Source organism: Bos javanicus, chromosome 12 (assembly GCF_032452875.1).
Source record: "Bos javanicus breed banteng chromosome 12, ARS-OSU_banteng_1.0, whole genome shotgun sequence".
NCBI lineage: Eukaryota > Metazoa > Chordata > Mammalia > Artiodactyla > Bovidae > Bos > Bos javanicus.
This window is the reverse complement of record NC_083879.1, coordinates 75904502-75929768: the sequence shown is the minus strand read 5'-3', so window position 1 is coordinate 75929768 and position 25267 is coordinate 75904502. Positions and strand designations below refer to the sequence as shown.

The 25267-nt window shown below is 49.5% G+C and overlaps 1 protein-coding gene across 1 annotated transcript in view; it reads left to right on the top strand.

Annotated features, from left to right (window-relative positions):
• Positions 1-25267, top strand: part of STK24 (serine/threonine kinase 24) — a 95518-nt gene that overhangs the window by 26032 nt on the left and 44219 nt on the right. Inside the window, exon 2 of the mRNA XM_061435253.1 lies at positions 15880-16110. Within this exon, the coding sequence (XP_061291237.1) occupies positions 15880-16110 (231 nt within the window). The remainder of the gene's footprint in view (positions 1-15879; positions 16111-25267) is intronic.

Here is a 25267-nt window from a genome sequence, read left to right as displayed (position 1 = left end):
ATGGGAACTGGCTGGCATTCCCCCTCCCCTCCCCCACTTACCCGGGGAGGGGGCAGGGTCCTGTGTGGTACAAGATTTAGTGATGAATTGGGGCACTGCCTGGCATGGCGGGGTCTGTGCCCCAGTCGCCATCAGGTGCCCAGCCTGCTGCCGTGGGTTAGGAACCCCAGGGCTTGGCCTCGCTGACAGCGTGTTGACGGTGGACCAGAATGTTCTGTGGGAGAGCAGAGAGCCGAGGACCCCTTGTGTGAAGAGCAGTGCGTGGGAGTTCAGGCCCGGGATTCGTGACGGCTATTTCTGTGCTCAGAGGCCTTTTTTTTTTTTTTTTTTTTTTGCTTCGTGCTTCCGGAGAGGTGAGGTTTCTAACCTGTGACCTCTGAATCAAAGCTAAATAGTTGTGCGCGCTTCAGTTAAATGTATGCATACTTGCCGGCGCACTCCAGCCCCGGAGCGGATTTGTTGCATTATTCATTTGATTTGCCCTTCAAGTGTTGAGTTCTCTTTTGGGGGGGATGCTCAGTGCTGGGGGCAGGGGGTGAAGGGGGAGCTTTGGAGGAGGGCGGCAGGGGCTGTCCTTTCTTACTCAGCCAGAGAGCAGCTCGGAGGCCAACTCCCCACCCCCCACCCCTTTTCCCTGTGCTGGAGTTTTCTGACCCAGGGCGGCTTTGGTTAGGTGGCTTCCCCTGCACTCTGCCCGGAGGGTCTCAGACTTTGTTCTCTGTCCCATTACCTCCACAACAAACCTATTCTTCCCAGCCTATATGTTAATGCTCTGGAGGTTGAAAATTACGGGGTCTGAACTTCAGCTAAGCTGTTGCGGCTGGATACTGAGAGTTAATACTCAGACACGTGGATGGAGACAATACAGTGAAAGAGAGTCAGAAGGTAGGCTCTCTTGTCCACGGTCCCAGGGGTTTGCGTTGCGTCCCCTCAGTTTCATTGTGTGTTTTCTGCTCCAAGAGAGGAAGATTTGATACAGATGCTCTCCTCCTGGAGATCAGGAGCCAAGAGGACTGAGTGTTTGTTCGTAACTTAATCTGAAGTCAGTGGACCGTCTTGTCCGTTGTTTCCTGGATCTGAGATGTCAGCTAAACGATGGTGTTCTGACAGACGGGTGTGAGGGATTACCGTTTTAGCAGTTGCGTTGAACCCAAAGCTGCAAGGCTGGCTCCATTTTAATGACCATCAGTAAAACACAGGGCTGGGAGGAAGTTGGAACCAACCTTCAGGTAGAGTGTTTGTTTTTATTTTTTGACTTTGCAAAGCATGAGTGTATCGTATTTGTCAGTCCTTTGCCCTTTACCTAACATATAAGAGAGACTTGGCACGAACGGTCTTTATTCAGCTGTATTTACTCAAGTTTGCTTGCCTTCCAAAAAGTTGCTTATTTTGGTGCTGCGCCCCCCCCCCCGACAGAGCAGTTGACCACCTGATCAAAGGGCTGACTCATTAGAAAAGGCCTTGAGGCCAGAGGAGAAGGGGACGACAGAGCATGAGATGGCTGGATGGCATCACTGACTCAATGGACATGAGTTTGGTAAACTCCGGGAGTTGGTGATGGACATGGAGGCCTGGCGTGCTGCAGTCCATGGGGTCGCAAAGAGTTGGACACAACTGAGCGACTGAACTGAGCTGACAGAGCAGTCAGCACCCAGGCTGGTGGACTCTGGTGCCGTAACTCAGGAGCGTTACCAGTCCAGAAAGTGATGCAGGCCTGGCAAGGCCTTACGGTGTTCAAGCTGGGATCAGAAACGAGAAGCTGTTAATGGCCTGTGAGTAGAGGAAATTAAATCACTGAATCCTCCCCTCTTCAAAGACTGGGAAACCACAGTTTCTTCAGAGGTTCTTTCCCACAAGTATCAAGCAGGCACGTGGTGGGGCCTGGCTTTGAACCCGTTCATCTCAGAAGGCTACCCCCTGAACCACGACGCCCCCCACACACGAGGAAGCCTTGCGTTTCCTGTGTAAGCGGCAGGTGCTGGTGTTGCTGAAACCTGGGATTAAGTGGCACAGGCCACGTGAGTTCCAGGTAGTCTGCTGTGTAGCAGGCAGTCCGTGCTTACTCCCTGCTTGCAACAGTAATGGAACTAGTTCTAGAAAATAAAGTCCTGCATTTCAAAGATTGATGGTTTTTCCTTAATAATCATGGTCTAGCGAAATGCCAGACAGACAGATGGTGCAGAATGCAGGTGAGTCAGGGCTTTGCTCACAGCATTTAATTCCCCTGGTACGCTTATTACATTGGCTGCCTCTGAGTCAGAAGCAACAAATCTTTCACGACAGAATTTAAAGATTTATTTTAAAGTGCAGTTTTTCCCGAATCGTCACCATGTTTGAAATCTGATACTGAGATTGTTCCCTTTCTTCTCTTCCCACAGCCCCAAAGGTGTTTTTTTTTTTTTTTTTTTTAATCCTATTGCTCTTCCAAAGATAAAAGGAAAACACTTTTTAAACTTTGAACAGGCACCGCACTTCATAGGTAGTTTGTCAAGGTCCTGTCACGTTTGGTCTTGAAGCTTCATGGACACGTTGGCCAGAGGCCTCTACAGACCATTCTGTTGGGCTGCTAGATTGGGTGGGGGAGTAGATGGAGTGTGAAGCTGAGGTTAATCTTGGAGCCGTGAAAGAGGGCGGAGCTATGTTTTATTAAAAAAAAAAAAAAAATCATTCCCTGGACGTTGAGCACTCCCTCTGTGCCAGAAATCTGGCAGAGTGCTGGGGTAGGATGAGCCGGGTGGCGTCTCTGCCCTTCCCTGCAGTCACTGGGGGAGGCAGGTTAGGAAGGATACGCCCTGAGTGGTTTTGCTTATAAACAGCCTTGTCGTTGTGGCATCTTCTATGTGTCATAAAATGCCCTCCTTCCAGGTGAACAACTCAGTGATTGAACAACTTTAGTAACTTTACCAAGTGGTAAAATCACCCCCGAGTCGGTGAGGAACATTCTCCTTCCCCCAGTGTGGTCCCTCGTGCTGTTTCTCTCCATCAGTCTGCCTTTTCTGGGTGTTTCCTGTCCAGGGAGTCGTACAGCACGTGGTCCCTCGTTGCTGGCGGCTTTGACCTGTGTTTCCGAGGGTCATGACGTAGCACGTGTCCATCGTTAGCGCCCATTTCATGCTGAACAGCGTGTTGTTAAGAATCACCACGTTTCTCGGTCCATCACCAGCTGATGGACATAGAGCTGATTTCCAGTGTTTGCCTGATTCGAATGCTGCGTATCATACGTCCGCTTCGTAATTCTTTGAGTGGCTATGTGTTTTCAGTTCTCTCAGGAGTGGAATTGCTGGGTCCTAAGGTGGTTTTATGCTTAACGTTTTGAGAAATTGCCAAACTGCTTTCTGAAGTGGCTGCACCATTTCCTATCCCTCCAGCATATTGTGGGACATATTGTGGTTTTCATAGATTTATTACTGCTGCTTCCAGTATAGCATGGATATGGTACATCAGTATGGCAAAATGGAGAAAAGCAAGCCAATAACCCAGAAGTTGTGATACAGTGCTGACTCTTGGAGGCGTCTGAGTGTTAGAGCCAGCCTCACCCACCCATGAGAAAGGGGTGTGCCTCAGGTGACACAACTCCAGTGAACAGGTTGGAAGTGTTAGTCACGCTCCTGCTGACCCCATGGACTATAGCCTGCCCGGCTCCTCTGTCCCTGGGATTTCCCAGGCAACAGTCGCGGAGTGGGTATCCATTCCCTTCTCCGGGGAACTTCCCAACCCAGGGATTGAACCCAGGTCTCCTGCATTGTTTGCCGTCTGAGCTACTAGGGAAGCTTCTGCTTTGTTTTGGTGGGGCAACTTTTTACGTAAGTTTTGGTTATTAACCCGTTTCTTTCGGTCATCCCCGTGAACCACAGCCCTGGACTCTTATGTCTACTTATTTAGTTTTCCTTATGGTATCTTCCAAAATCCTGACAGATTTTGAGAGGGCAGGAAAAAGTGATCCCTTTACCATGGTTTTCTGGGTAATGAGGAAATGCTTTCACCTCCGTTTGGGTCTGATTAAGGAGCGAGCAAGAAAGAAAGGCTGCTGTGGGGGCCTGTGGGAGAGGTAATGAGCCCGGGAGGCTGAGCGGCAGGTGAGTCACTGTGGGGAACCCATGCGAGAGCAGTGGTTCCCACACACGGAGTGCTCCTGGGGCATGTGTGTGTCACACAAACATAGGCTGGGAAGAGGAGGAGAAAACGGTCCACAGAGACGGGAGATGATGAGACAGATAAGATGAGCTGACACCTCATCCCTGGAGCCGAAGGTCAGTGTAAGGTGGAGATAAGCCGCTGCCCAGGAAGGGGTCAGCAGAGTGATGGCCCAGGTGGGAACGCCCGTCTCTGCTGAAACCTGAAGTCCACGGTGATCCTCAGGGCGGAGGTTCTGGAAGCGGAGGGCACTTGCTGATTGCCTGTGGACCATGACACTGATGAGGGGTGACGGAGAGCAAGTAATCTGTCGTGATGGCGAAACCCGGGCGGCAGCTGGAGGCCAGGCGGGGTCCGCCGACTGTGACCTTGAGCTGAACCCGGAACTGAGCGAACTAGAGGCGCCTAGTCCTTCCGCGTAGATCAGCTCTCATCTCCCCTCCCGTGCGGCCTTGAATGGAGGCACTCTTCTCCCCCGTTTACAGAAGAGGAAACTGAGGTCCGGGTCAGCTGGGTGACTTGCCCAGGGTCCCTCATCAGGTCTGGGAATCAGATGCAGGCGATTTTGCGTCTCCCCTCTCACTCCCTGGAGCTTCCCTGGTGGCTCAGGTGGTAAAGAATCCACCTGCCATGCAGGAGACCCAGGTTCGATCCCCTGGTCAAGAAGATCCCCTGGAGAAGGGAATGGCAACCCTCTCCAGTATTCTTGCCTGGGAAATCGCATGCACAGAGGAGCCTGGCGGGCTGCAGTCCATGGGGTCTCCTACCTGGGAGGCAGCGCTGCCTGCCCGAAGCCCCCGTCTGCGCTGCTGTGTGCTACCTGCTGGGGAGGCCAAGCAGCCAGGGTGCCCAACCGGGTCTCTGCTCCGGGGAGAGCGCTCCCGCCTGTCTCCTCTCCGTTACCGCTGCAGCGGACACTCAGTGAGGGTCCCCTCCATGCGAGGCTGTGGGCTGTGTGACGTTAGCCCCTTCTCTGCAGGAGAGGGGACCAGTGGGCACGTGGTCTGCTTGGAGCCCCCTGAGGTGGCAGTGTCGCTCTCGCCTGGACTGGTGTGTGCACCTTGTTATTTGAGCCCCGTGTGAGGACCAGCCTCCTCCACGCCTCTTACCTTGTATGAGTGAGCTGCCCTCTGCACTCAGGTTTCTCCGCTGTGTGAGGCTCGAGGTCCCTTCTTTGTGGGCTGGCAGCTGGGAGGCCCCCAGACAAGGCCTTGGCAGAACTGCTCGGCATGCACCTTCGCGAGAGGAGCTCCTGGGAACAGGAGCGACTGTTGGTCGTCAGGGTGTCTCGGTGTCAGGTCTGGTCAGTGTATTTTCAGTGGCTGGCTTGTTGTTTGTGTTTTGGTTTTAATAAAGAAGCTGCCAGGGTTCATTTCTCAATGAGCTATATACATAATTTCATTTGGAACGCATGGCATATCTTTCATCAAGTGCTTGCCTAAACAAAACCAGCCTGAATTCAGTCTTTGCCGCGACACCTGGGCCTGCTCGCCACCTCAGAGAAACCCCAAGCCTTTGTCTTCCACCTGGGGAGCCTCTCACTGCAGAAAAGCGCACCCAGCATCCTCTGGGGGAGCTGGCTGGAGGGTGACAGGTTCCTGCGTGGGGACTCTGGGGTGCCGAGCTTGCCCTGAGGTTCGTGACCCGGGGCGAGTTGCAGCCCCAGGCCCCTGGCTCATCCTGCAGTCGGGCCTTGGGGTGCAGGGGCTGTGAAGGAGGTGACCCCGCCGAGCATCCAGCACAATGTCTGGGAGCGTTTGGCGCTGGGCAGGTGGTCGGCATGGTCGTACCCAGATTGTTCAGTCCGTCCTGAGAAAGAGCTTGGCCCTGAGTGAGTGATGGCGGAGGGCTTCTCCGGGCGGCTCCCAGCCTGGACCCCCATCCCGCACCCCAGAAGCGCGTCCTGCCTGAAACAAGTAACTTGAGTGTTTGCAATCACTTTTTTCCACTTCAGTTTTAATGCTTTTCTAAAAACTGCATTTTGTTTCTAAGGTAGAAACTGCCATTTCTACCTTAAACATCCACATAAAAGAATAGAATGCTGTTACTAGGATTCCTTAAATATTAAGAGTTTTAGGAGAATTTCTAGTAAGTTGGATACGTAAGTTTAGACGTAAGTTCATGCATTTAACATCTCCGTCTCGGTTTTCTTTTTTGTCACATTTTGTCGAGTGTTTGTTCAGGTGGCTGGAAACACAGGTGGGGGAGGTGGGTTTACTGACAGGGTTGTGAGGTGCGTGTCACGTGCCTCAGGGTGCTGGGGTGAGAGGCTACACGGGCTGCTCATCGGAGGCAGTGATCGACGTGGAAACGGGCTGCGAGGAGCTCCCCCGGAGTGCCGGGGGCTTGATGTGCTGCGCAGGGAAGCCCGTTTCTGTGCAAACCTGGGACTTAGGTCTCACCCTGAAAAGTGGCTTCCCATCAGTTAGCTCAGAGTGAGACTTCTTCTAAAAGACCATCTGAGGATAGAAATCTGTTAATGCTGAACTAATTGGAGCCACCTGCTATTGAAAGCAGGTGGTAAATAATGGTAAATAATGGTTACTGATTCAGTGGACGAGTACAGGGAAGCCTGGCATGCTGCAGTCCATGGGTTGCAAAGAGTCGAGCGACTGAACGACAACAACGGTTTTTATTTTGGGGACTTTAAGTCAGCCAACTAGTTAATGTAAAACACTTGGGGCTAGAAACGGAGAATGGGTGTCCTTTGTGGTCAGCCAGGCAGGAGAGGAAGGGGCTGGAGAGGAAAGACTGGACAAGCAAGCTGTGGGGGGCCCCTCCGCCCCCTGCTCTGCTGTGAGGAGAGCAGGTGAGCATGCTGAGGGGAGTTCTTCAGGCCTGTGACTGCAGGCGGCCTCTGGGGCCAGGGCCCCACTCTCAACCTTGGCTGCACGGTGAAATCTTCAGGGTGGGTTACAGGGAGGTTAAATAATGCTGGGGCTGGGGCCCTTGCCCCAGGGATTGGGGTTTGCTGGTGGGGCCGGTGCACAGGCAGTCCTGGCTGGTTGCACCCGTGCTGGGAACCACTGGCCCTGCGCCCGCCCCCCTTCCCCTCTCGTGGGGTTCCCTGTGCCCTGTGGGTCCCTCGGGGTTGCAGTCTCTCCCCTGGTCCCCGAGTTCCTTCTGACAAGGCAGAGGAGACAGCAGACTCCTCGGGTGGTTCCTTCTTCCTCCCAGAGACAGCCGCCATGTCTCTGGTGCCTTTGAGGGGTGCGGGCTGATGGAGAAGGAAACCATGGTAGCTTTGCTGTGGCTCCCCGGGTCCCGAGGCAGCATCAGGGGGTGAAAGAGAAAGTCCTGCCCTGAGACCTTCTCCCCAGGTTGGAGCAAGGAGCCCGAAGTCCTCCTGTTCTGCTTGTGGTGGGTGGGGGTGGGCGCACGGACATGTGGCCACGACCCATGTCTGGTGGCTGGACGCCTTCCTAGAAGTGTGGGAGGGGCTTCCCCAGCCAGGGAGAAGCGGGGGTTCCTCCCCACCTCAAGTTTCTTTCTGCCTCTGCTCCTGGAGTTCAGTGGGGTTTGAATGTTGTAGAGACTCCTCGTTATAGGATTCCTGGGAACACCCCTGTAAAAGAGTATTTGGCTTTGAGGGGAGGGGTGCTTTTTCGGTTTATGAACTTTGCGTTGGCCTTATGTGTATGTATGCATAATCCTGTGTGTATTTTATGAGAGGGCAGCTTGAGTTTCAGGTGGGCGAGGTGTGGGAAAGACGCTGGTGTAGAGTGAGCTTTTAGCTTATTAGGAGGGAAACCCTGTTATGGGTCAATAGGCCTGATGAGACAAACGGCCCAAGTGTACTTTGAGTCCGGAAAGCCTCCTGAAATGTAGTGGTTAGATTAAACTGATGAGGCGAGTTTTCAGGAGTTTTTATTTGTTCTAATTAGCTTTAAAAATATTTATGGGAAGAATAATTTGTATTTTTTTAAAAAGTAGGAATATGAAGTTAAGCCATACTTTAAGACAATAACTTTTCATCTCATCGGGGCCATGTGTTGTGCATGATTTGTTTTCTGTGTTTGGACCGGTGTTTTCAGTTCAGTCACTAACTCGTGTCCGACTCTTTGCGACCCCATGGACTCCGTCACCAACCGGAGCTTGCTCAAAGTCATGTCCATGAGTCGGTGATTCCATCCAGTGTTTGCCAGGCCAGTGTTTTATAGTGATTTCTAAAATGTCTCCAAAGCCGAGTGCTGGTTTAAAACCGACCTCACTCGCCTTGGCTGTGCTTGCTGAGAGCCAGCGTCTGCCCTGCAAGGTAACAGCCGTCACCTGTGCTCTGCAAAAGGGTTTGCGGTGGGCCTCACTTTCCCCTCTGCACTTGGGTGGATTTGATCCTCTGCCTGCACCTGTGAGGTCAGTAAACACTCAGGCATTGTTTTTCCCATTTTACCCAGAAGTTAAGACCTTGCTCAAGGTTGCGCAGCAGTGTGTTACTGCAGGAAGGAAACCCAGGTCTTTTGAGTCTTAATTTTGTGCTCTTTCTGTTGCAATCTGCTGCCAGAGCTTGGAAGGCAGTTATCAGCGTGCTCGCCCTTTGGAGTCAGATGGCCCCGAGTTCCATTTCCGGGTCTATCATAGGCCATGTGTCCTGGGGCAGATCCCGTAGCCACCATAAGGCAGAGATAACCTCTCCTTCCGGGGGCACATTTGGAAATGGGGGGGCATGCAGAAATGGCAGCCATCTTTCTCAGGGTTCGTTCCACCCAGGCCAGGTCTGAGACTGAAGAGTTTCACGGCCTCTGACTGCACCTGCTTTGTGATCTGGGGAGCCAGGATACCAGCTCGGTTATGACTGTCAGCATGTAGCGGCCTTATGCATTCAAACCTTCTGCAGATTGTTTTGCAAGATTTCTTAGATTCAAGTTTCTGCTCAGAAACAATTAACAGGATTCCTGTTACACAGACCAAAAGTATGTGTTTGTGTCCTCTTGACTAGCTGGTGGGGTGTCTGTGTGTCCCAAGGCCTCTGCCTTTTGCCTTTTTTCTACGTGAACTCGGGCCTGCATTCCTTTTGCCACTTAAAATCCCTTCTGCTCATCTTGAGCCCCTTCTCCTGAGGCTGCTGATGCAGAGCGGACCCTTTTCTTTTTGAATTTATTTTTGGTTGTGCTGGTCTTCATTGCTGTCTGAGGGCTTTCTCTAGTTGCAGCGAGCAGGGGCTCCTCTCTAGATGTGGTGCACCGGCTTCTCATCGCAGTAGCTTATCGGCTCTTGGACTCTGTAGTTGTGGCACAAGGGCTTTAGTAGCCTCTCGGCATGTGGATTCTTCCTGGGGGCAGGGATCGAGCCTGTGTACCAGCACTGGCAGGTGGATTCCTATCCACTGTACCACCAGGGAAGTCCTTTTCTCTATTTTAAGGGATCTAGTGGTCACCATTATTGGCAAGTTTAAAAGGGAGGTTTATGAAGGCTTGGAAGGTTCTCATAGGCACCATCTTTTGCTTATTTATAGCGCCCAGGAGAAGGAAATGGCAACCCACTCCAGTTTTCTTGCCTGGAGAATCCTGTGGATGGAGGAGCCTGGTGGGTTGTTGTCCATAGGGTCCCACAGAGTTGGACATGACTGAAGCGACTTAGCATGCATGCATGCATTGGACAAGGAAATGGCAACCCACTCTAGTATTCTTGCCTGGAGAATCCCAGGGACAGAGTGATGGGCTGCTGTCTGTGGGGTTGCACAGAGTCGGACACGACTGAAGCAACTTAGCAGAAGCATCCTTTCATAGCCCTGAGAGCCTCATACTGGGGGTGGGGAGGTGTCATTGCCCGGGTGGCTCAGCGCCCTCCCTGGACCCTCGTGTTAGAACACCGCCAGGGCCACAGGGCCCTCTGGCCTCGCTGGCTAGTGCACCCCAGGGTGGCCTCTGTACTTGGGAGTTTCACAGCTGCTTCCTTCTCTCTTTCTGAGGATGTTCACTCAGGCCTCCTAGCATTCTCCTTGTCCCCTTCCTGAGGGAGGAAGGGGGATTTTAGCTGATTTTAGGATTGTGCCATGGAGGGCGTGCCGGTTTGTGAGTCTCGTGATCTGGGTTTTAATTCTGGTTCTGGTTCAAATAAGAGACTTCTAAGAAGCTGCTCAATCTTGACCAAGTGTTGTCAGAAAGAATAGCTCGGTGTTAAGCGCACACAAAAGCAACCATAACAGCCAAAGTGGTTTCTGTTTACTAAGGACTGTTCAAGCAGATACCATTCAAGGAGCTTTCGTTAGTTCTGATTTTATCCTCTCGGCATCCTAGGCAGTAAGGAGTGTTACCGTTGTACGTACGTGGAAGCAGGCGGGGTGTTTCCATGACTCGCTGGTGGTATGGTAGAGCTGAGACCTGAACTCGGGTTGCTTAGAATGCAGGTACCTGTGGCCACCTGGAAGCCTGGATTTCTGGCAGATGGTTTAAGCACTCAGAAGGACCGCATTGAATCTCTGTGTTTGGTAGCGTCTCTGGGGTGGGGGCGGGGGTGTATCTAGTGTCTTTTCTCCGCAGGTCTTGTCCAGCTGCTGCCCCCAAAGGATGCTTTGCAGAATCAGAGCCGAGCATTTGTTTAGTGTGCCCAGGACTTTGTAATGTTTTAGGCCATAGCTGCATGGTTTTCCTTGTCTCCTCCTCATTATGAGCTGAACTTTGGCTGGGTTTTTTTTTTTTGTTTTTAAAATTTTTATTGTGATGTGTTTTTTTTTAGATTGACTCATTTATTTTTTGCCTGTGGGGGTCTTCGTTGCTGCTCACGGGGTTTTTCCTCCTTGCGGCACGCGGGAGCTCCTCGCTTTTTCCTCATTGCGGCACGCGGGAGCTCCTCGACTTTTCCTCGTTGCAGCACGCGGGAGCGCCTCTGTTGCAGTTCGGAGGCTTCTCATTACATGACTTCTCTTACTGCCCAGCACGGGCTCTAGGCCTGAGGGCTTCAGCAGTTGCCGCTTGCGGGCTCAGTTGCTCCAAGGCATGTAGGATCATCCTGGACCAACCGGGACCAACCTCCCCTGCATTGCAAGGTGGATTCTTAACCACTGGACCACCAGGAAAGCCCTTGATTTTTTTTTTTTTTTTTTTAACGGGGCTTAGGTGTCACCTGCAGGTTCCCGTGCTGCTCACCTCTTTGATGGGTTAGGTTGGCAGGATTGCAAGATTACGTTCTTAAGTGGCAATTGTAGTCTCGAGGGGAAAAATACTCTAAAATGTCATGAATACCAGTGTCATGAAGCACGTGCCCTGGCCAAAAGGAGCCCTGGAGCCAGGCTCCAGGTTCGCATCAGCAGACAGGAATTTTTCAGCTGTAACAGTGGAGTCATAGCAGCCTCTTTGGGGGCACAAGGAACCAGGTGTAGAAAGGACCAAGAATTCTAGTAGAATCACCCACTCGGGATGAGGAAGCCCCAGTGTTACCCCTCAGTCATTCTGCCCCTGGAGAATTCTCTATCCACAGAGTCATGACTACAGCCTGTAACCCTGGGTGGCTCCTAGACAGTGTTGAGAAGTTAGGTGGTCGGAGGGTAAGTTAGGGGATCAGCAGGAAGTGGGAGTGGGAAGGGGCTGTGGGCTTCAGCTTCATGGTGAGTGCGTGACTTCAGCTTTGAGGTGGTGTGCTATCCCCTCTGCTTGAAGCAGTGAAGGAAAAACCATGAGCTGCTAGGAAGCCGAGCTCTGCCAGCAGGGTGTGCAGGGGGGTCTGGGGAGTGTAGCCGCTGTGGGTGAGCCTGGTGTGGTCGGGGGAACCGCATGCAGAGACAGTTTTGGTCGGTGGGCGTAAGACAGGAATTGCGGTGCAGGGGTTTCCAGCTTTGTGAATAACAGATGGTAACATTGCTAATAAGGGGACCCATGGGGAAACCGACGTGGGAAGATGAGGTCATGGGAAACGGCCGGCCTGTAGCGCCCGCCTGGGTGCTGTGGGGAGGTGGGGAGAGCGGGGTTCTGAGGCCAAGTTGGGCTCCAGGAGGAGAGTTCTGTCCTTCACTCTGGATGCTTACCAAGTTCAGAAGAAGGAAGGGGCCCGCCTAGTCCAGGCGCGGCCGAACCCCGCTGCCCTCTCGTCTGTTGCTTTGGGGCTGGTGATGTGATAAGGTGCAGGTATTAGAGCACAGCAAACCTGTTCCTTTTTCTTTTCCTGGATTTTGGCTTCAGCCCAGAGTGGTGCCGTGTGCACAATTGTACAAGTAGTACGTCTGAAGCTGAGGGCCTTTGAAGGTTGATTAGTGATGCCAGATGCAGTGTTTCATTGCCAGAAATGATCAAAAGAACACAGTAATAGCTGTTCAGGTTTAAAAATATAAAATACTTAAGTCATCGCGGAAGTATTTTAATGAGTTCTCTCGATGGATCATGAAATGGGCTGAATGACCATAGAGGCCAGAGTTCCAGCTGGGTGCTCCAGTGGGGGGTGGGGAGCAGGCATTGCACCCCGGGGTTTCTTTTCTCAGGGGGATCAGAATCCTTCCTCAAGGTTCAGGGACCGGACCCCTCCCTGTGCCGCCTGCGCTCATTCCTGTTGACGTCCAGCTTCCGGAGATCCCAGGCTTTGGGGTAGCCGGTAGCCTGGCACTTTCATGTCATAGTTATTGAGAAACATCTGCTGAACTGGTGATCCCAGATCGCCTGGGCACGTTCCCTTGGTTTTGGCTCTTCCATGATCTTGAGCCAGGCTTTCCTGAGCTCAATGGGGAAGGGACATTGGGAGCCTTTGCAGAGCTCAGACTTGTGCCTGGACCCCCTACCCCGGGGGAGCTGCAGCGTCTCCATATTTTGGTCGGTTTCAAGGATCCTGACCTTAGGGCATGTAATGAATGCCCTGATTTTTTCTAAATTTTGAAGTTAAGACAAAGTGTGAGTGGGTAGAAAGGCTTAGAATTTCACTGACCAAAGTTTGCAGAGACAGATGGCTTGGAGTTGCTGTGGTGAGGAGGGTGATGGAAAAGACTGAAGCCATAAGAATTAGGATAAGCTAGTGTCATCTCTTGAAAGTTTTCACTTAACCTCCAGGCTCCCCCAGATAGGATCTTGGGCTGTTTCCTGACCCAGGTGGGGAAGGTTTTGAGGGATGTGGAGAGGTGCGAGCAGAGGAGACATCAGTAAGGGAGTGCCGTCTCTTAGACACATCTCTTGGTTGGTGGGTACCAGATCCCCACTCTTAGGTGCGTGTAATCTGGAGAGGTGCTCCTTTTTCTGTTGTTTTTCTCTCCAGTCCTTCCCTCAGGGGGGAAACACAAACCCAGGGGCCAGTTAGTTCGGTGGGATCACATAGGTTCGGTTCAGTTCAGTTCAGTTGCTCAGTCGTGTCTGACTCTTCACGACCCCATGAATCGCAGCACACCAGGCCTCCCTGTCCATCACCAACTCCCGGAGTTCACTAAGACTCACGTTCATTGAGTCAGTGATGCCATCCAGCCATCTCATCCTCTGTCGTCCCCTTCTCCTCCTGCCCCCAATCCCTCCCAGCATCAGAGTCTTTTCCAGTGAGTCAACTCTTCGCATGAGGTGGCCAAAGTACTGGAGTTTCAGCTTCCGCATCATTCTTTCCAAAGAAATCCCAGGGCTGATCACCTTCAGAATAGACTGGTTGGATCTCCTTGTAGTCCAAGGGACTCTCAAGAGTCTTCTCCAACACCACAGTTCAAAAGCATTAATTCTTCGGCGCTCAGTCTTCTTCACAGTCCAACTCTCACATCCATACATGACCACAGGAAAAACCATAGCCTTGACTAGACAGACCTTAGTGAGCGAATTTGTGAGACTCACACCCCCTCGGCCATGGAGTAATGATCTCCTGGCTCAGCTGCAGGACTGGGAAAGTTCCACTGGGCATCGAAGTGATGTTCTTGAGTGACTGGTCTGGAATCTGGAATCTGTGCAGGCAACACCCACCCCCCACCCCCCACCCCACCCCCGGTCTCTGCCCAAGTTCCCCAGCTCATTGCCCTAGGAGAGGGGAAGGATGGGGAAGGGTCCTGGCTTTCCCTGCTCAGAGAAGACCAAGCCTTTGTGTGTCCTGACTCCTGCTCAGGAGCTGGTTGCCTTTCAGGCACGTGGGGGACGGCTGGGGTGAAGGGCAGGCCTTTCAAACCTCGGATGATGACCAGTGCTTGGTTCAGCTTAGACCTCTCTGAAAAGAGAATTATCGAGATGGTCGGCAGGATGATACCCCTCCTTCCCAGGAGATCTTCTGTCTTCGGAGAGCGGATTCTGGCCGCAGAATCTTGACGTTCCTTTGTGCACTAGGTCATCTCTGGCTTTGATTTCCTGACCGCACTGCACGGGCTGCAGCGCTTGGTGACGGTCTTGTGCAAGAACTGCCGAAGGGCGGGGACCCTTGTTTGTTCAGGGCTCTGCCGTCATCATCTTGACAGATGGCTCCCTTCTTTTTAAAAATATATTTATTTTTTGGTTGCACTGGGTCTTCGTTGCTTCACTCAGGCTTTCTCTAGTTGTGGCAAGAGGCAGGGGCTGCTCGCTCTTTGCTGTGCACCGGCTTCTCGGTTGCAGTGGCTTCTCTCGTTGCAAAGCACAGGCTCCAAGCTCGCGGGCTTCAGTGGTTGTGGTGTGGTGGCTCCAGGGGTATCAAGCTCAGGCTCAGTAGTTGTGGCCCACAGGCTTAGTTGCTCTGGGGCAGGTGGGAGCCTTCCAGGCCAGAGATGGAGCCCGTGTCCCCTGGATTAGCAGGTGGGTTCCCACCTACTGCACCACCAGGGGAGTCTGTGGCTCCCTTCTTGCCAGGGGTGGATTTTAGTTCGGTTTACAGCTGGTGGCCCAATGGCAGAGGGTGGAATGCTGCACCATACTTGAGCAGGAGCGAGGCAGAAGAGCTCCATTGACTTCATGGGTGCAGATGCTTGGGAAAGGGCCTCAGGGAGGAGGGTCAAGGGAGTAGTGAAAACTTCTGTTTTTTCCTAAGTGGTTTTAAACCCAGCATAATGGAAAGGGGCAGTTTATTGAAATGACACACTCCTCGCCCGAGTACAGAAAGTCTGTCTGTCTGGACCCTGTCCTCAGGAATGGACACTTTTGTCTGGCAGTGGTCAGTGATCTCTGTTGATTTCTGTTATCAGTAGGGTGACATATCACCCCAGAACTTTGTGCCTGAAACAAATAGTGATTTAGTGTTTCTCCCGATTCCTCAGGTTGACCTGGGGCTTTTCCTCAGGGCTCGCTCACTGCCTGTGGTCGGCGGGAGAGCTGCTGGCCTGGCCCGGATGGGGCAGCGAGGACACTGGGCGTCCTTTCCTGGGATCCGGTTAAATATTTAGGCCAAGGCAGCAGCAGTTAAGTGCAGATGCATGGCGCTGTGTTTGTTGGACACGGCCTTCTCAGAAACAAGCTAGGGTGTATGTCTTTTTCTCTGTTAGATGATGTTGCTGGTTAACCTATGTTTCACTATTTACCTACCTAAGAAAGTTGGGGGCGGGGCGTGTAGGGAGAAAAGTAGAATTTTTGCTTAGACATGAGTGATTTATCAATAAATCCATATATCATGTTCAGATAAGTGGTTTGATACTTGTTTATACAAAAGCTGGAGCCTTCCTCACTTTCTGTAATAGAGCTGGGTCACTGTTCCTGTTTGCACATTTGCTGTGTTTGATAGTGTAACTTGCACACGCAGGTGAGATTGAGAAATGTTTGTGTCCTGAGTGTGAAGACCCATGATTACCACCAGCCTGATCCTTAAGTGAGGAAAACGAATCTGACCTTGAAAGACCGTGGTCTAGCGGTTGTCAGTACCCCTGTGAGTTACTGAAGTTTCCTTTTTCCTTCTCTCCTGCAGAACCTAAAAGCAGATCCAGAAGAGCTTTTTACCAAACTGGAGAAAATCGGGAAGGGCTCCTTCGGCGAGGTGTTCAAAGGCATTGACAATCGGACTCAGAAAGTAGTCGCCATAAAAATCATTGACCTGGAGGAGGCAGAAGATGAGATCGAGGACATTCAGCAGGAAATCACAGTGCTGAGTCAGTGCGACAGTCCCTACGTAACCAAATATTACGGATCCTACCTGAAGGTAAGGCTCAAAAGAGGCGAACACGCGTTTCCATTGGGCCGAGCCTGACTGAGATGTGAGCCGTGGTTGGGAAGGACTTCAGTAAAGAGCACAGCAGCCTCTCAGGAAGAAGTGTCCCGACCTTTGCAGTTGAAAGGACCTGGCTCCGATGGTGCTCTCATCTTAAATGTCACTGACGGAAATGTATTTTTAGTAGAAAGTGTTTGATGTTGAAATTCTCTTTCAAACAAGCGTAAGCTCTGAGTAAGACCTTGTCATCAAAAGTGCATTCTTTTTAAAGCTGTTACAATGACAGCCACTCATCAATTAATTTTAGCATGGTTTGTGATGAAGACTCAGGCCAACCTAAGAATATGAGTCTTTTGATATTTTCATATCAAATGTGTTTTAATTTAGTGTCTTTTTTTTTAACTGCTGAGAACTGAGAATGTTGATTAGTGAGCTATTTTATCTCCGTTTGACTTCGAAGAATTCTCAGTTAGTAAATAATTACTTAAAGTGGTGGTTACAGTATAATACTACAAATAGTCCTCAACCTTCACGCAGTTCTTCAGGTGGGGAAGAATTCTGTTAAAGATGGTTTCCCAGTCCTGTGTGAAAAGTTTGAGATTGTTCCTCATGTTTCAGGTTCCTTGACATATATCTGTTTTACTGGTTTCAAAAATCTTAAAAGAGTTGGTGAAAAGCTTTCTGAAATAATTCTTGTGGAAACTAGAACTTGGCAGATAGAAAGAACTTCCTGAGGGGTGGGCAGCAGTGCGCCCGGGTAATGCAAGGCCAGGCCTCGTCCTGCCCCGGGTCTGTCCTCTCGGGTTGCCGTGTTGTAGCCGTCAGCCTGCTCTGACCTCAGAGGCCTGGTGCAGGCTTTGATTTTGTGGAAATGCGGTAATAAGGTACAAGTGGGAGGATGGGACATCGGTGAGCTGTTGATTCACTGAAATGCATATTTAAAGGAAATAAATATTGGATGGTAATGCTATCTTTTTTTCATTGCCTAAAGAGTGGCAGTATGTCATAGGTCAAGTGCAGCAGTTTGAAATGGGAAGAATAAGTTTCGGAGTCAGTTGTCCTGGACTTTGTGTTTAAACTTCCCTGCTTCCTCATTTGTAAAATGGAAAATCATGGTATACACCTCATTGTGGCAAAGAGTAAATAGAATTGAGTATATGAAAGTACTGGCGTGTCGTGGGTACTTATTGAGTGTTAATTTCCTTTCTTAATTGGCTGGGTTTATTTCCATTTATCTCAAATTACCTCTCAGTGGAGGATGTATCCACTGAGGTTGGAAGTAAGAAGGAGGGGGGTGGCAATGACAGTTGCCGTGGGGGAGCATCCAGCTTGGGTCTCGATGGGGCAAAGGGGAAGCGCTGTAAAGAAGCTCCATCATTTTCATGGTACGAGAGATGGGCACACGTGACTTCCACACGGGAAGGCAAAGGTCGTCTTGATGTTAAATTTCTGTTGAGAGGAAAAAACTTAACGGCTAAAGAGACTCATCTTGAGCTCTGTCTGCTGATTATCACTTATCCTTTGAGAAATGACTTCAACATAGTTCCGTAGTAAATCCAGAGTTGGGTTTCACGTGGTATGCAGGCATTGTAATTTTAACATGAATTATGGTCGCTTTGGCAAAGGAAGTATGGAAGAACCTCACGAATTTTTGCTGATGAATATACCAGCTAATATCTCACTATGGAAGTGCAGGAGCAGTGGTTCAGAGGTGTCCTCTTCAGCCTCGGCTCCTCAGCAGAATTTTTACCGCGTACCGAGTAGATTGCTTTATTGTGGCCAAACGTGGCATCGTCTTGACCGTGCGTGTCTACAGAGAGAGTCCATCTGCATGTCTTGTCTCGCCTGAGCCGCTAATCCCAAGTCAGTCTAACCTCATTCCAGAGTCGGCCAGTGAGTGAGTTAACCTCATGTCAGCTGCTCCTGGAATGAACTTAGGTTTTTAATGGCTCAATATGATAGAAGTTTATTTCCTGCTCACGCATAGCCTGACCCATGGCTGGTTTTCCTCCAGTTACTAGGAACCTGGGTTCCTGCTCTCATGTCGCTTCTCTCATGTTCCTCCCTAAGTCAGCTCGGGGGTGAAAATGGAGGCTCCTGTGGGGAGTTCTCATGCACCCAGGCCAGGACCCAGGGTACCTTGTTTCTGCCCACATGCCCTGGCCAGTCTCCCGACCCGGGAGAGCCTGGAAAGGGCCATCTAGTCGAGGGCTGCAGAGCAGACCGGCTTAGTGCTGAGCCAGGCAGTCCTTTCCAAGGCCATCTGCTCTCAGAGGGAAGCGGAAAAACCCCAGGGGTGACTTTCTCCACTGGCTCTGCTCAGGCAGGATGAAGAGCGGTAATAATTCTGTCTGTGGTGCTTCATGTATTTCACCAGGCAGATTGTCCTGCAGAGAATGTAACTGCCTCAAAAATGCCAGGAATAATATCACTGTTGTGAAAAGTCACCCTTCATTTCTTAAACCTTTCTGTCACATTTGATGAAAACCTATGAACTGCTCTTGTTAAAACAGTGTTTACTACTGTAACTTGAGCAGGACGAGAATCCAGACCCCTTGTTCGGCCCACTCTTTTGTGAGAGAGTCACACAAAATTCCTTGGCCCAGAGGAAGACCCTCAGTCATGAGCCAGAGGCTGTTTTCTTACCATCTCCGCTCTGTAGGATTGGGTAGTTTGATTAGTATGGTCCATACTGCCAGGGGCTTCCCTGGTGGCTCAGATGGTAAAGCGTCTGCATGCAATGCAGGAGACCCAGGTTCAATCCCTGGGTTGGGAAGATCCCTGGAGAAAGAAATGGCAACCCACTCCAAGACTCTTGGCTGGAAAATCCCATGGGTGGAGGAGCCTGGCAGGCTACAGTCCATGAGGTCACAGAGTCGGACACAACTGAGTGACTTCACTTTCACTTCCCGTACTGTCAAGTAGCTTCCCCCGTGGCTCAAGACAGTAAAGAAATGCCTGCAATTCAGGAGACCCTGGTTCCATTCCTGGGTGGGGAAGATCCCCTGGAGGAGGAAATAGCAGTCCACTCCAGTATTCTTGCCTGGGGAATCCCATGGACAGAGAGCTTGGTGGGCTACAGTCCATGGTGTTGCAAGAGTTGGACACGACTTAGCAACTAAACCACAACCACCATACTGTCTAGTAAGATACACTTTAAATTGACATGTAAGAGGAATGAATCTTTGACACAAAGTTGAAAATTACTGTGCTTCATGTGGCTGTTCCTGCCTTGTTAAACTCCCCATAGCTTTCAGAGATAGTGTTTTTAGTCCTTTAAGTGGTGACGGGGAGAGGACCTCAGGGTTTCACCTTGTGTTAAGGGACTCTGACTCACTGGAAAAGACCCTGATGCTGGGAAATATTGAAGGCAGGTTGGATGGCATCGCCGACTCAATGGACATGAGTTTGGGCAAGGTCTGGGAGTTGGTGATGGACAGGGAAGCCTGGCGTGCTGCAGTCCATGGGGTTGCAAAGAGTCAGACATGACTGAGCCACCGAACTGAAAAGGGACTTTCACACAGCGAGACTGAGTAAAGAGGAAGAGAGCGGAGACTGGTTTCTCTCTTGCTGGATTTGCATTAGAAGGTCTCATAATTATGCTTTTGTTTCAGTGCTGTACTTAAGGAGAAATTAAAAAACAATAGGTGAGTGATCTAAATATATTGAAAGTTGCTGAAGGTCAGCAGAGTGGAGCGAATTTTGACTGGGTAGCTAAAATCAAATTACAGAGTTGCTAGTAGCCTGTTTCCCCTCCCCCACTCACCGCCTCCCCACCTCCAGAGTAAAAACAAAAACACCACCACCAATTTAGGGAGGAGGGCGAATAATGCAACAGTGAAAACTTGCATTGATGAATCTGAGGCCTGAAAAGGTCTTGAAGATGATCACATGCCATAGAAGTTTCATTCACTGTAGTTTGTTTAATTTGGGGAAAGTTAAAACCAGCAGGAATATTAACCAAACGCTTTCGTATCCCAACCATTATGTAATACCACTGGAACTTTCTGCCACGAAAATACAAGGTCATAATGAAACCGTGTGTGGGGGGAGTGAGGAGTGGTTTGGGTGTGGTGTGCAGGAGAGAGAGACTTCTTTGGCTCTAAGTTACTCTGTGAAGACATAAGACTGTACCAGTGGAGAGTGCGGTGCTATAGTTCAATCTAAGCCTGATTTCTTTTTAAGCAGCATTCATTAGAGTCACTCATTCTGTTCAGCATCTCAGCTCTGTAGGTCTTTTGGTCTTGGGAAGATTGCCAGCGTTTTAGAATCTCTACTTTGAGATTCTTGCTTAAGAGTTTATAAGCCAGGATTTTAGTCTTGAATCCTAAATCATGATTACCTAACTGTCTTGTATCTTGTGGGATTACTGTAAAGATTGAAATCAGATAGGTAAACTGTCCAGCATGTTAGATTTTTAGTTAAATACTAATTTAAGATTTTTTTTTTAATTAAGGGAAAAGCTATCTTGGCAAGTTTTAAGTCTTAACATTTAGCATATTAAAATTAGGGTTATCACTTTCTTTTATAGTACATTCTGTAATATTCCTAAATATCAGGCCAGTTTAACCAATGCAAATCAGGCTCAAGGCAAAATAAAGCTGTGTTGTCAAACCTTTACTTTTCCCAGTCATTTCTGTTGTATTATCGATATGAAGGAAGCATGTGGATTGCTTCTGGTGCTGCTGCTAAGTTGCTTCAGTCGTGTCCGACTTTGTGTGACCCCATAGATGGCAGCCCACCAGGGGCCCCGTCCCTGGGATTCTCCAGGCAAGAACACTGGAGTGGGTTGCCATTTCCTTCTCCAATGCATGGAAGTGAAAAGCGAAAGTGAAGTCGCTCAGTCATGTCCAACCCTCAGCGACCCCATGGACTGCAGCCCACCAGGCTCCTCCGTCCATGGGATTTTCCAGGCAAGAATACTGGAGTGGGGTGCCATTGCCTTCTCCAAAGCATGTCCGTTAGTCCTTGTCTAATAGTGCATTCAGATCTTTTACTTAGAGTAAGTTTTTCTTCAGTTCCTAGAACTTTTAGGATAATTTTACCAGTTGTATTTGTCAGCAGAGTAATACAGGAAAGTCCCTTCACATGTTTTAGTGTTGTATGCGAGTATAGACGATCCTGCTACGGGGTTGATTGTACGTTAGCATGATGGTTTCAGAAAGCTCATCCATTTTGTTGCGCGTGTCTATTCTTTATTTCCTTCTGTTGCTGGATAATATTCCATTCTACAAACGCAGTACATTTTATTTACCCATTTGGCAGGTGATGAACATTTGGGGCTGTTTCCACTTCTGAGCTGTTATGGACAACGTTGCCGTGAACATTATTTTCTGGTTTTTGTGTGGACATGGTTGCGTTTCTCTTGGGTATGTGCCCAGGAGTGAAGTTGTTGGGTCATATGGTAACTCTTGTGTTTAACACTTTGAGGAACTGCCAGGCTGTTTTCTTTTCCAAAGAACCTGCACCACGGGGGTTCTAATTTCTCTACATCCTCTTTGCATTCCTGGTGATGCCACCCTCAGGGACGTGAATAAGTATCTCTTTGTGGTTTTAGTTTGCATTCCCCTCATGGTTAATGATGTCGGGCCTTATTTTTCTGCTTCCTTGCTAGCCTTGATATACAACTTAAAAATTTTTTCCAGTTCCTTAAGTGCAATAGAGCATTTTATTATGCTTGTTTGCATTTCTGTCAGTAGTGGGTTTGAGTATCTTCACAAATCTTTAGCCCTTGGGATTTCTTACTCTGTGGAGTTTTGTTCATATCTTTTTAAGCTTTCAGTTGGCTTTCCTGTGTTTTAACACTTGATGTATATATTGAAATTGTTCTCAGTTTTAGATACCACGAGTATTTTCTCTGACTCTGTTACAGTTCTTTTAACTTCAGGGTGTCCTTTGTTGAAAAAAATCCTTAATGTAGTTATCAATTTTTACCTTCAGATTTCTGCTTTTGGGATCCTGTTTAAGGAAACTTCCAGTTACCTAAGGTTAAGAATTATATGAAAATTTCCATCTTTTATCAGCCTTATAATTTTGCCTTTTGCATTTAGCTCTTTTATCTGTCTGGCATACAGTTTGAAGTGAGGATTTTATTTTTCTCCATGTAGAAAGAAGTTTTATAATAATACTATTGTATAAAATTAGTATTTTCCCCACTTACATGTGATGTTATATACCAAAGTCCTCTTATATGTCTAGGCCTGTTTCTGGATTTTCTGTTTTATTCCTGGGCCAGTATCATTCATGGTCTGTGTGTGTGAGTGAGAGAATTATTGTTACTTTGGCCTTGTTTTGAGTTGTAATATCTGGAATGATAATGATCTCCACCTCTGCCCACATACATCCAAAAACTTTTGCTGTCTTTAACAAGTAAGTGAGGTCTCTGAAGACCTTTTTTCTTCCACGTCTTAGAATGAGTTTGTACATTTTCAGTTTAAAATCTTCCTGAAGTTTCAGAATTGATTTTTGAGAATTGACATCTTATGTCATCCTATCCTTGGCTATGAATGTCCATTTTTTAATTAGGTTTTCATGTTTGAGCTTTAATGCAGTGTAAAAGTTTTCCTTCAGTCCCAGACATGTTTTTATTGCTGTTTTGAGTGACACATTTTCAGGTTGGTTATTGCCTATTTAAGGGCACGAGTGTTTTTTTTTCCCCACATAGTTTCTGGCAGTCTTGCTGAGCTCATACTGGTTTTCTATGCATACACTCATGTCTGTAAATAATGGTGGTTTTCTGTGCCCCTGTCCATTCACATCACCATCCTACAGCCTATGTCTTGATGACCATGACCTCTAGAACTGTGTGGGCTGGCAGTGATTGGAGGGATACACTGGTCTTGATCTTAAAAAAAATGCACATTAAATTTTTCTTTAGGATATTTGCTATAGAATTTTGATGTGTGGCCTCTTTTTTTTTAATTAAGAAAGTCTGCTTCCCTTCCTTGTTAGACTGTTTTGGTCTTCGTTTTTAAACAAACCATAGCATGGACTTTTCTCCCCCCTGTTGTTGTAAAGACAGGTATGCGGTTTTCCTCTTTCCATCTCACTGTAAGTAGATGGCAAATAGCCAGATCTCCAGCGTGCCCTTTCTGATTTCTAAGAAAGTAAATTGGTTTCATAGAGCAGGGAAAGTCTTCTATAGTTGGCCGTTGCCGAGAGGCTCAGAGAGTTCCTTTATTAGCTGAGAACTGTCCGAGCCCCTTCTGTTACATGTCAGTTCTCTTCTGTTGAATTCTGCAGGGTGCTCACAGACAGAACAGGAAAATAGAACCTGACCTTGTCTCGGACAGCGTTCCCATCGCCGACTCCCTCCCCGGGTGCTTCCTTCCTGCTCGTGGGTCAGGAAGGATGCTGATGCAGCATTTTTGTCATTTGTTCAGTTGATCATCGATTTTTTTTTGTTTTGAATCATCGAATATTGACTCCGTTTTGGGCTGGCTGTTCTGCATCTCGACTCCTAAACTGTCTGTGGGTTCTGGGGTGGGAGACTAACTTGGCTTAGAGTGACAGAACTGAGAACGCTGAACTGGCCGATGTGTTACATTGAGATGTCTGCAGTTTATGGACTGTTTGTGTCTTGGAACCAGCAAGAAGGGCAGTGATGTGTCAGGGTCACTCAGATGACAGCGGGCAGAGGCCCTGGGTGGTCCTCATTGCTGTGTGTGGCTTGAAACTGTTTCTGCCCTTGCCGGGATTGGTACGAGACACACGGGAGCAAAGCGCTTCAAGTGGCAGGTGGCTTGGGAGGAAGTGGGGCTCTGCGGGGCTTGGACAGCCTTGGTGAGCCTCACGTGTTCTGAATTTACTGTAATGTTAAGTCTTCTTCCTCCATTGCTTTCAAGTTCCACTTCAGTACTTTCCCTCCATGTTTCAGGCCAGGCAGCTTGGTGGGATGACGTGGCCCCAGCCTGACTGGGAGAGAGCAATTTGGAGGTGGTGGGGGGGAAAGGCCTGCAGATTTGGTTTCAAGAAAAATCATAAACGAGCTGGAGATGATGGAAAAGGGAGTGATGGTTTGCCTTGTGTCCCCACTTCTCTGTGCTTTTCTAGCCATTCTGACCCCCAGGCTCGAGCTCTGGAGATAGTCTACCTGCTTCTGAAGATGGGGGTCCCAGCTCCGAGTTAAACCAGCCCTGTACTTGGTTACCTGGTGTCAGACGTGTGTCCTTCCCTGCAAAGTAACAGTATGGACGCGTTGATCTTTCAAGTTTTTTCTGTGCGATTCAGCATGGCTTGCTGTTTAATTAGGCTTCCCTGGTAGCTCAGTGGTAAAGATTCGGCCTGCCAATGCAGGAGACATGGGTTCAATTCACGGAGCAGCTAAGCCTCTGCACCACAGCTCTTGAACCTGTGCCTTAGAGCCTGCAAGCCGCAACGACTGAGCCCACGTGCCCTGGAGCCCGTCTTCCAACAACAAGAGAAGCTACAGCAGTGAGAAGCCTTCACATCGCAGCCAGAGAGTAGCCCCTGCTGTCTGCAACTAGAGAAGCCCATGCAGCAATGAAGACCCAACACAGCCAAAAATTAGATGAATAAGTAAAATTATTTAAAAAACAAACATGTCTCGTGAGAGAAATTGCTAGAATCGTAGGTTTTAGAGCAGAAAGGGACCTGGGAGGCTCCCAGCCTCACCCTTTGTTCTCTCGAGCAGAAAACCGCGACCTGAGAAGCCACCTCAGTGGCTCCCGCCAAACAGGGTTTTTCCTGGAAGGAGCTGGAAGGAGCGCGGGCTTCCCAGAGTCCCAGGGCCGGGGCAGGAGGTGGAGAGCCAGCCGTACGACTGGGCGGCTGCTGTGGGGGCCTGCTCCGACGGCTGCCGTGCCCGTGTTTGCAGTGCCCGCTGCCAGCATCCCGTGAAACCCGGCGTCTGCTCGCAGGTCAGCCTTTCTGTGGAGACCCCATGGGAAGCTTGAGCAGGTGGCCAGACGGCAGTCCTACAGGCCCCGGGTCACCCTGTCACTCCTGTCCTGGTTCTTAGACTGGACGGTGTCGTCTCCACGGGGCCTTATTGTCCCCATGTTGAATTTTTATTTACTGCCCCCTCATTTCTTGGGTAGTCCCTACAGGAGAATTCTTGCCTGGCACGGGGAAATGGTTTTGGTTTTCTTCGCTCTCCGAGGCAGAGCTGATGGTCCCCTCTGTGGCG